The 10454-nt window shown below is 45.2% G+C and overlaps 1 protein-coding gene across 1 annotated transcript; it reads right to left on the reverse strand.

The window, feature by feature from the left end:
- Nucleotides 1-99: 99 nt before the first annotated feature.
- LOC308294528 (uncharacterized protein) lies at nucleotides 100-9918 on the reverse strand (the record flags this gene model as incomplete). The annotated part of the gene is made up of 4 exons (XM_080737261.1): nucleotides 100-491; nucleotides 1086-1714; nucleotides 3288-3490; nucleotides 9731-9918. The coding sequence occupies 3 exons, from the start codon at nucleotides 9916-9918 to the stop codon at nucleotides 1095-1097; spliced, it is 1011 nt and encodes a 336-aa protein (XP_080593387.1). The 3' UTR covers nucleotides 100-491; nucleotides 1086-1094.
- Nucleotides 9919-10454: the final 536 nt, after the last annotated feature.

Genomic DNA, 10454 nt, shown 5'->3' on the forward strand with positions numbered 1-10454 from the left:
GCAGGGACCCCCACAACCTGTTCATAGATTCCATATAGTTTCATTGTTTGACTGACAGCACAATCATCAGTGTATTTTGGATTCATGTCAATTTGTGTTTTCAGATATTTAACCACTTGAACTGTCAATACTTCATAAACTTGACCTTTCACTCCGTTCTTAGTCTGCTCTTTTTCCCCTCTACACCAAACCTCCAACCGCCAAAAAACGCGCTGCGAGGCGTTGTGAGCTTGTAGATCGGCTATTTTTGGCTAAAGCTCTCAGAATATGAACGCTAGGGTTCAAGTGAAAAAGGAGGAAAAAATCACCCAAAGATTTTTGAGGACCCCCTGTAGTAACTCTGGGGACCCCCTAGGGGTCCCGGACCCCCTGTTGAAGACCCCTGATCTAATTATATCAGTGTAATGTCCCAAACAATGGGAACAGAGGAATATGAGGATTGTCAGTCCAGTGGGAGGTTTTCTCTGTCTTCTGTTGGCCTCCAACTGTTCCTGAAACACAAACAATGAGGAGTTTTAGCCAGGGTATGCACACAAATAATCTGACCTCAACGGTCATTGTTACTTGAATTATCTCTATCAGGTTATGGTCAGACGCCCTTTCATAGAAAGCCTGTAAACGTGATTAAAAGGACACGTTTGGAACATATATGTTATGATATAAAAAGGTAGGGCAAGTGATTTTCTTTGGTTAAAAGAATTGTTAAGTAGCTCTTCATTCTGATAATACTCGTTGCTATAGAGTATTTGTTCAGTAACAGGTGTCTCTCCAGCATTTTATTAAACAGAAAATGCATTTTCATTTGTATCCAATCAGGAAGGAGAAAAAGGAGAAGGAGAAAACCCTACCTTAAGTTTAAATTATAGTCCATCTCATCTCTATCACTTGCTGACCAAAAATAACTACGCTAAAAACGCCTGGCAAATCAACTCTCTCAGCAAAAGACACCGTTAGGTTATAACAGTTCCAGATTAAACCAGAATATAACCTTCCCCCCAGTGTCTTCTGCGCACACACACACACACACACACACACACACACACACACACACACACACACACACACACACACACACACACACACACCTTATTGTATCATTGCTGATTCTTCATCCTCTCCTCTGTGATCCCTTCTTCCATCCGCTCATCCTCTCCCAGTTCCTCGTCCATCTCCTCTCTGCTTCCCTCTCCTTCCCTGGTCGCCGTCACGTAGCTCTGTCTGCCCCGCTGCCGCTGGGTGCGTCTCAGTTTGCGGTACTGGCCTCTCCTCCTCTGACCGAGGCCGGGCGTCTGTGCTGAAGTGGTGGGTGATGATGCCGGGTGAGGGGAGAGTCCCGAGGTTTGACTGAGTTCTGGTGGACTAGCAGCTGGGTTGGTCAGTGGAAAAGAGAAAGGAGACGAGGTGGTGGGCTGATTTATGGCCAGGTTTGACACTTGGATTTGGATTGCTGTGTGGTCATCGGATGTAGTGGATGCAGGAGGGACCGTGCGCGAGGCCGTGCTTTGACATGAGGGGGCTGAGGGTGTCTGGGTTGAGTCATTCATTGTGACCACAACGTCCTCTAGGTCTGGATGTGACGTCATGGCCGAGGAGACCGCATCTGGTGTGAGACGCAGGCCAGGGGCCGTAGAGGATGCTGTGCATACTGTGGAGGAGTCAGGAGCTGTGGAGCAGCCTGCCGCTTCACTGTCAACTGGCCCTCTGACAGGGGAGTCTGGAAAACACACACATACAATGCCACATCAGCATCATCCTTTAAGACAGTGGTTCTCAACATTGTGGGTCGGTCCCCAAATTATTTTGGGGGGTCCCCAGATGATTAACTCAATGTGCAACATACATTGTTTTCTCACTCAGCAGTAAACAAACCACATACAGTTTGAGTGTATAGAGGGTATCTGCACGTTTCTAAAGTGATAATTTAAGGACTTTTTAATATCTCTAAAATGACAAATTAAACATTGGCCAAATTGTCCACAATAGAACCGTGTTATACAAAATGTAATTCCTCAACTCTTAGTGCTCGTCAGGGTGGGGGGGGGGTCCCCAGTTAAAATCTGATTATTTTGGGGGTCACGGCCTGAAAAGGTTGAGAACCACTGCTTCAAGAGGCTGCATCACAGTTACATGTACAAAGACGTCCGTCAAACATGTGAGGCAAAAAATAGACATACTGTATTCTAATCCTCTAAAATAATCAGCTGAAACACAGTCAGTCCGTTGTGGCGCTTTCTACAAGTTCTACACACTACTACATTTTAAACGGAATCTAAAGCCTGATACATACTTAGCTGCAGGCCGGTGTTGTTACACCGAATATAGGCATTGACACTAAGGCTTGCCACACCTGCCCCCGGCAGGTAAATAAAATGTTGGGACAGGTGAAGTTGGCTTTCAGGTTGCCCGACCGGGCAAGTGCTCATTTCAGAGGGGACGCAACCGTCAAACACAACACAAGATATCTGTCTAAACGCCTGAACGTGGCCAGAGCGCTCTGTCTTCTGCTCTGTGGAATGTAAAATAAGAGCACAGTTTACCTATAATGTGCTGTTTTCACTGTTGCTACACTTAAAAATATAAAATAGGCGTAAACCCATAGTCATATTCAATCACAGCTATGTAGGTATTTGGATAAAAATTTAGGTATGACATTTATCGCACAGCCCCAGGGGGTAAAAAAAAGTGTTAAATTGAGCAGTAATTAAAATCTTAACTATCATTTTTTTAAGATTTACTTTTCGGGCAAGTGGGCATGACCTTTGGGCAAGTAGAACATTACCTATACTTGCCCGATGGGCAAGTGCCTCTGAGACCTTAGTGTCAACCCCTGGAATATAGCTAGCAGTTGGTGGATTTTAGGTGAGCCACATTGAACCATGTATAAATCAGGTGGTATAAAACCTACCAGGACCACTATCGGTCTGGGACTCATCAGTCATGGGTGGCTCCGCCTCCTCTTGAATAGTTGGCACCGAAGCAAGAAGACCTGACACATACACACACACACACACACACACACACACACACACACACACACACACACAGAGCGTCATTCTGCGCCCTAATTCCTCTAGGAAATGGTTTAATGTAAGCATTCTACAAGCTGACAATGCAGGGAATAAGGACTGTAGAATGATTGGGTTGAGGTCTTAAAGACGGCCTACACAATAACATTTTTGTTTTAATAAAGACAATTCAATTATTTTAGGGTACATAGGGTTTATTTGAAAACGATAGTGTTCTAGGGAATACAGGGTTTTATTTCATTATGACAGTTGTCTACTTACTCAGTCCTCTGTAGTGTGACAGTTGCTGGTAGACTTGTTTCATTCTCTCTATGTTCAGCCTGCTCCCCTCGGCATGGTTGATCATGGGTTTGGGGTAGTCCACTCCCACCACGCAGTTGGCAGCCTTCTGGACAGATGGTGGGGCGTTCCAGGGCTCATAGATGTACCGGTTTGGGTAGTCCTTTAGAATGGGGATGTAACGCCTGGGGAAAAAGCGATTACATGTTTTACATGATTCTTTTATTCGCTGGTTTGGATTACTGCATTTGAAGAACAGGAACAGGTTAGAGCAGGGGTCTTCAACAGGCGGTCCGGGACCCCTAGGGGGTCCTCAGAGTTACTACAGGGGGTAAATCTTTGTGTTTTAGAAACCTTTTTTCTCCTTTTTTATATTAACCACTTGAACCATAGTGTCCATATTCAGATAACTTTTGCCAAAAATAGCAGATCTACAAGCTCACAACACCTCGCGATGCGAGGCGTTGTGAGCTTGTAGATCGGCCATTTTCGGCAAAGAGGTTTGATGTAAAGGTGAAAAAGAGCAGACTAAGTACAGAGTAGAAGGTCAAGTTTATTAGGTAATGACAGTTCAAGTGGTTAAATATCTGAAAACACAAATTCACATGCATCCAAAATACACTGATGATTGTGCTGTCAAACAATGAACTGTCGGGCAGAAACCTTGTACTGTATCTCCAAGTTTCAAATGTGTACGTCTTTTGGTAAAGCAAAGCCCTGCTTCATCATACGAGGAAAAAGGCTACAGACACACGCACAGCCACGCACCTTAACGCCCTCATTAGCATAATGTATGCGCACCACGCCCACACGCATTTCCAAACCACGCCCCGCCCCCAATTTGCATATGTCGACTAAGCTCCTCCCCTTCATTTCCATACGGCCGCCTGCATTTTTTACTCGCTGGGAAATGCCACTTAACAGCCTCATTAGCATAATTTATGCGGACCACACCCACACGCATTTCCAAACCATGCACCGCCCCCAATTTTTTTAAGTCGACTAAGCTCCTCCCCTTCATTTACATACGGTCGTCTGCTTTTTTTACGCGCTGGGAAACCTACCTTAACGCCCTCATTAGCATAATGTATGCGAGCATAATGTATGCGCACCACGCCCACACGCATTTCCAAACCACGCCCCGCCCCCAATTTGCATATGTCGACTAAGCTCCTCCCCTTCATTTACATACGGCCGCCTGCATTTTTTACGCGCTGGGAAATGCCACTTAACAGCCTCATTAGCATAATTTATGCGGACCACGCCCACACGCATTTCCAAACCATGCACCGCCCCCAATTTTTTTAAGTCGACTAAGCTCCTCCCCTTCATTTACATACGGTCGTCTGCTTTTTTTACGCGCTGGGAAACCTACCTTAACGCCCTCATTAGCATAATGTATGCGAGCATAATGTATGCGCACCACGCCCACACGCATTTCCAAACCACGCCCCGCCCCCAATTTGCATATGTCGACTAAGCTCCTCCCCTTCATTTACATACGGCCGCCTGCATTTTTTACGCGCTGGGAAATGCCACTTAACAGCCTCATTAGCATAATTTATGCGGACCACGCCCACACGCATTTCCAAACCATGCACCGCCCCCAATTTTTTTAAGTCCACTAAGCTCCTCCCCTTCATTTACATACGGTCGTCTGATTTTCTTACGCGCTGGGAAACCTACCTTAACGCCCTCATTAGCATAATGTATGCGAGCATAATGTATGCGCACCACGCCCACACGCATTTCCAAACCACGCCCCGCCCCCAATTTGCATATGTCGACTAAGCTCCTCCCCTTCATTTACATACGGCCGCCTGCATTTTTTACGCGCTGGGAAATGCCACTTAACAGCCTCATTAGCATAATTTATGCGGACCACGCCCACACGCATTTCCAAACCATGCACCGCCCCCAATTTTTTTAAGTCGACTAAGCTCCTCCCCTTCATTTACATACGGTCGTCTGCTTTTTTTACGCGCTGGGAAACCTACGTTAACGCCCTCATTAGCATAATGTATGCGAGCATAATGTATGCGCACCACGCCCACACGCATTTCCAAACCACGCCCGCCCCCAATTTGCATATGTCAACTAAGCTCCTCCCCTTCATTTACATACGGCCGCCTGCATTTTTTACGCGCTGGGAAATGCCACTTAACAGCCTCATTAGCATAATTTATGCGGACCACACCCACACGCATTTCCAAACCATGCACCGCCCCCAATTTTTTTAAGTCGACTAAGCTCCTCCCCTTCATTTACATACGGTCGTCTGCTTTTCTTACGCGCTGGGAAACCTACCTTAACGCCCTCATTAGCATAATGTATGCGAGCATAATGTATGCGCACCACGCCCACACGCATTTCCAAACCACGCCCCGCCCCCAATTTGCATATGTCGACTAAGCTCCTCCCCTTCATTTACATACGGCCACCTGCATTTTTTACGCGCTGGGAAATGCCACTTAACAGCCTCATTAGCATAATTTATGCGGACCACGCCCACACGCATTTCCAAACCATGCACCGCCCCCAATTTTTTTAAGTCGACTAAGCTCCTCCCCTTCATTTACATACGGTTGTCTGCTTTTTTTCACGCGCTGGGAAACCTACCTTAACGCCCTCATTAGCATAATGTATGCGAGCATAATGTATGCGCACCACGCCCACACGCATTTCCAAACCACGCCCCGCCCCCAATTTGCATATGTCAACTAAGCTCCTCCCCTTCATTTACATACGGCCGCCTGCATTTTTTACGCGCTGGGAAATGCCACTTAACAGCCTCATTAGCATAATTTATGCGGACCACACCCACACGCATTTCCAAACCATGCACCGCCCCCAATTTTTTTAAGTCGACTAAGCTCCTCCCCTTCATTTACATAAGGTCGTCTGCTTTTCTTACGCGCTGGGAAACCTACCTTAACGCCCTCATTAGCATAATGTATGCGAGCATAATGTATGCGCACCACGCCCACACGCATTTCCAAACCACGCCCCGCCCCCAATTTGCATATGTCGACTAAGCTCCTCCCCTTCATTTACATACGGCCACCTGCATTTTTTACGCGCTGGGAAACCTACCTTAACGCCCTCATTTGCATAATGTATGCGCAACACGCCCACACGCATTTCCAAACCATGCCCCCAAGCTCATTAACATAATAAACGCAGACCTTTTTTTTTTTTTTTGGTGCTCATTAACATAATTAATGCAGACCATGCCCCCAACCTCATTAGCATAATTAACGCAGACCACACCCCTCATTAACATAATTAACACAGACCACCTTTTTTTCTTTTTTTTGCTCATTAACATAATTAACGCAGACCACGCCCCCAACCCCATTAGCATAATTAACGCAGACCACACCCCTCATTAACATATTTAATGCATACCAACTTTTTTTCTTTTTTTTTGCTCATTAACATAATTAACGCAGACCACGCCCCTCATTAAAATAATTAACGCAGACCACACCCCTCATTAACATAATTAATGCAGACCACGCCCCAACCTCATTAGCATAATTAACGCAGACCACACCCCTCATTAACATAATTAACGCACACCACTTTTTTTCTTTTTTTGGCTCATTAACATAATTATCGCAGACCACGCCCCTCATTAACATAATTAACACAGACCCCTCATTAACATAATTAACGCAGACCACTACTTTTTTCTAGCCTCATTTACATAATAATCAGGCTCGCCGCCCTGCACGCGATGACACCCTCGGGGATCCCCGCTATTTATTTATTTATTTATTTATTTATTTATTTATTTATTTATTTATTTATTTATTTATTTATTTATTTATTTAATTAATTAATTAATTAATTAATTAATTAATTAATTAATTAATTAATTAATTAATTAATGAAAGAAAGAAAGAGGAGTTAATTAATTAATTAATTAAAGAATCAGTAGCCTACGCAGTCGGGGGAAAGTTAGTTGTACCAGTGAGCCCAGCCAATGCAGGGGGCGGGGCCATAATTAATTAATTAATTAATTAATTAATTAAGTAATTATTTAAAGAATCCGTACGCAGTCGGGGGAAAGTCAGTTGTACCAGTGAGCCCAGCCAATGCCGGGGCCAATGTGTCCTTTCGGCCTGGTGCAGACAGGGAAATAATTAATTAAATGAATCAATTAATTAATTCATTAATTAATTAAATAAATAATGTCAAACGTTGCAATTCCAAACATTCAAACATAACCCGCTTTACTTCAGTCTATATTAGTAGCCTAGTATAGTAGTATTAAAATGTATTCCTTTTTTGTCCAACGTATTTAAGTTCATAAAGTTAACATGAGTAACTAAATGCATTTGACATTAAATCAAAATGTTACATTTAGGATTCCAAATCAAAAGAAGCAAAAATAGCCGATCTACAAGCGTGCTGCGACTCGGCCTCATGGTGGCACTAGAAGAGGAGGGCCATGGGTGAGAATCGATGGGTGGAGGGCAAGGACAATGTGTGCCAAATTTCGCACGGATCGTGGCAGCGGTTGCAGAGATATGAGCAGGGCAAAAGTGTGACGGAGAGACAGACAGCTGGTCGAGGTTTCGATAGTAACTTGTACCAGTGAACTGTACTGTCATGAAACTTGTCATAAAGTCTTCAATCAATCACTCGATAAAGGGATCAATACTGCATTAGATATAAATAACCCACATTTACCCAAAACAGCTGATCCACAAGCCCACATGCAGCCTTGTAGATCGGCTGTTTTTATTGTTTTATTTTTTAAATTGTTTCCCCCTGACTTAGTCTTTTCTAGGATCACCTTTTAGTTGAGCTTGTACCAGTGAACTGTACTGTCAATGACACTGTATACCTATGACAGTCCTATATCGATAATTAGTTCATTCGTGAATGACTTCCCTGTGGAAATAAGCCAAAAACATTACTGGGATCTCCTTTTAGTTGACCTTGTACCAGTGAACTGTACTGTCAATGACACTGTACCTATATGGTCCTATATCAATAATTCGTTCATTCGTGAATGACTTCCCTGTGGAAATAAGCCAAAAACATTACTGGGATCTCCTTTTAGTTGACCTTGTACCAGTGAACTGTACTGTCATGAGACTCTGGCTGTTCCTATTCTAATTCATTGGATTTATCTATCTGTCTTTCTTTCTATACATATGCATTCACATTGCATTGAACGCATGCATCAGCCCAGCAGCTGTTTTTTTTTTTTTTTCCTCTTTCCAACCTCCAGGCAGACACGGCGTCTACCCAGCGTCTACCCCCCGGACAGCGTGCCCAGGCTGGGCGGCAAAGCCGCCCAGCCCCCCCAACCCCCTGGAAGTGCGGTAGACTGCAAGCCGACAGAACCTATCTGTAGGTCCCCATCAACAGGCGGCGCTGTAGCCAAGGAATTCCCCCCCGACCAGGAAGTGCCTCTCTGTCTCTGTGTTTACACCACGAGAGGAGAGGAGAGGACAGGACAGGACAGGACAGGACAGGAGAGTGGCTCTGTCGTCTGTACGTCTTCACTCACACTGGTAAATATGTGAGTGTTTGTTCAGTAACAGTGTTAAACAGCTTTATATTGTGACAGTAATCATTGCTATAGAGTGTTTGTTCAGTAACAGTGTTAAATAGCTTCATATTGTGACAGTAATCATTGCTATAGAGTGTTTGTTCAGTAACAATGTTAAATAGCTCTATATTGACAGTAATCATTGCTATAGAGTGTTCAGTAACAGTGTTAAATAGCTCTATATTGTGACAGCAATCATTGCTATAGAGTGTTTGTTCAGTAACAGTGTTAAATAGCTCTATATTGTGACAGCAATCATTGCTATAGAGTGTTTTAAATAACTTGGTGTCTCGTGTCGCATCATGGCTTTTGTTGTGTTCTGGAGCCCTCTAGTGGACCTGTCTATTTATTACATTCACTACATTGATTTAAAAATCCGGGGTTTTCAGCCCAAGGACCCCTTAGCTGAGAGAGAGAGATGAAGCAGGGACCCCACTACCTGTTCATAGATATGCTAGGGATATGCATCTTTTATTCCAACTCATAGCGACTGGCAAGCCCTAAAATCATGCTCGGATCTCAGTCTGAGTAGCCAGATTTAATTCCTGTTTGTTTGAGAGATTAGTCATTAATTACTGGATAGAGACATTAAACACGCACGCACGCACGCACCCACACACGCACGCACGCACGCACGCACGCACGCTCGCACGCACGCACGCACGCACGCACGCACGCACACACACACACACACACACACACACACACACACACACACACACACACATCCCCATTCCGACACACCAGGTTAGCATTCACCACTGTCGGCAGGTTGCATTCACCAGCGTCGGCGTGAGAGGACGCCAGTAGCCTGGCTTTTGACTCTCGGCAACTTTAGCATTGTATACTTATTAACCTCGCCACATAGAGTTTAACATCAGCAGCTTTAAGAGCAATGCTGTAGGCCAATTGGGGCTCAAGCTCTGCCACAGAGGGCACTAGACACAGGGGTACAAAGTCTCCATCCTTGGTAGTGTCGTCATCAGAGGAGGGGATAACATCCTTCTGCTGGATAGTCAGATGAGTAGGAGGAATGGGACACATACAAGGACACAATGGGAATGGGAATGAGTGGTGGTGCCGTTGGGTGGAGGAGGACTTCAGAAGAGCATCCTCGGGCGCAGTAGAGGCTTCAAAGGTGGACAGCCTGGTTGTGTAGGTCAGGTGCGTGGGGGTTTGGGTGGAGGAGGCGGAGGCCGCGTGGGTCGAGGTCGAGGTGAGCCTCTGCTGCTGTTGGCAGGCTTCATGCAGGTGACAGTCTCAGCTGAACAGACAGCGACTGCTCCTCCAGTAGAATGCTGCTGAGGAGGGTTTCCAAGGCTTGGAGGAGGCAGCAGCACAGAGTCCTTCTCCTTGACAGGGAAATGGACCTCCTGAACACAGGATTGCAGTTGTGTGGCTCCTCCGGTGGTGCTCTGGATGAACTGTGGATCTGGACGGGGTTTGCGGTGTTTCCCAGAACACTGACCCATGGTGCTGGCTGTTAGTTTGCTTCTAAAACAAGGCTGGATGATGTGGATGGTTGGTAGTTGTAGCTCCAGTAAGAGTTAGTGGTCGTTATTCGTTGGCGGTTTGTTGAT

The sequence above is a fragment of the Nannobrachium achirus genome (genome assembly GCF_963921795.1).
Source record: "Nannobrachium achirus genome assembly, chromosome: 11".
NCBI lineage: Eukaryota > Metazoa > Chordata > Actinopteri > Myctophiformes > Myctophidae > Nannobrachium > Nannobrachium achirus.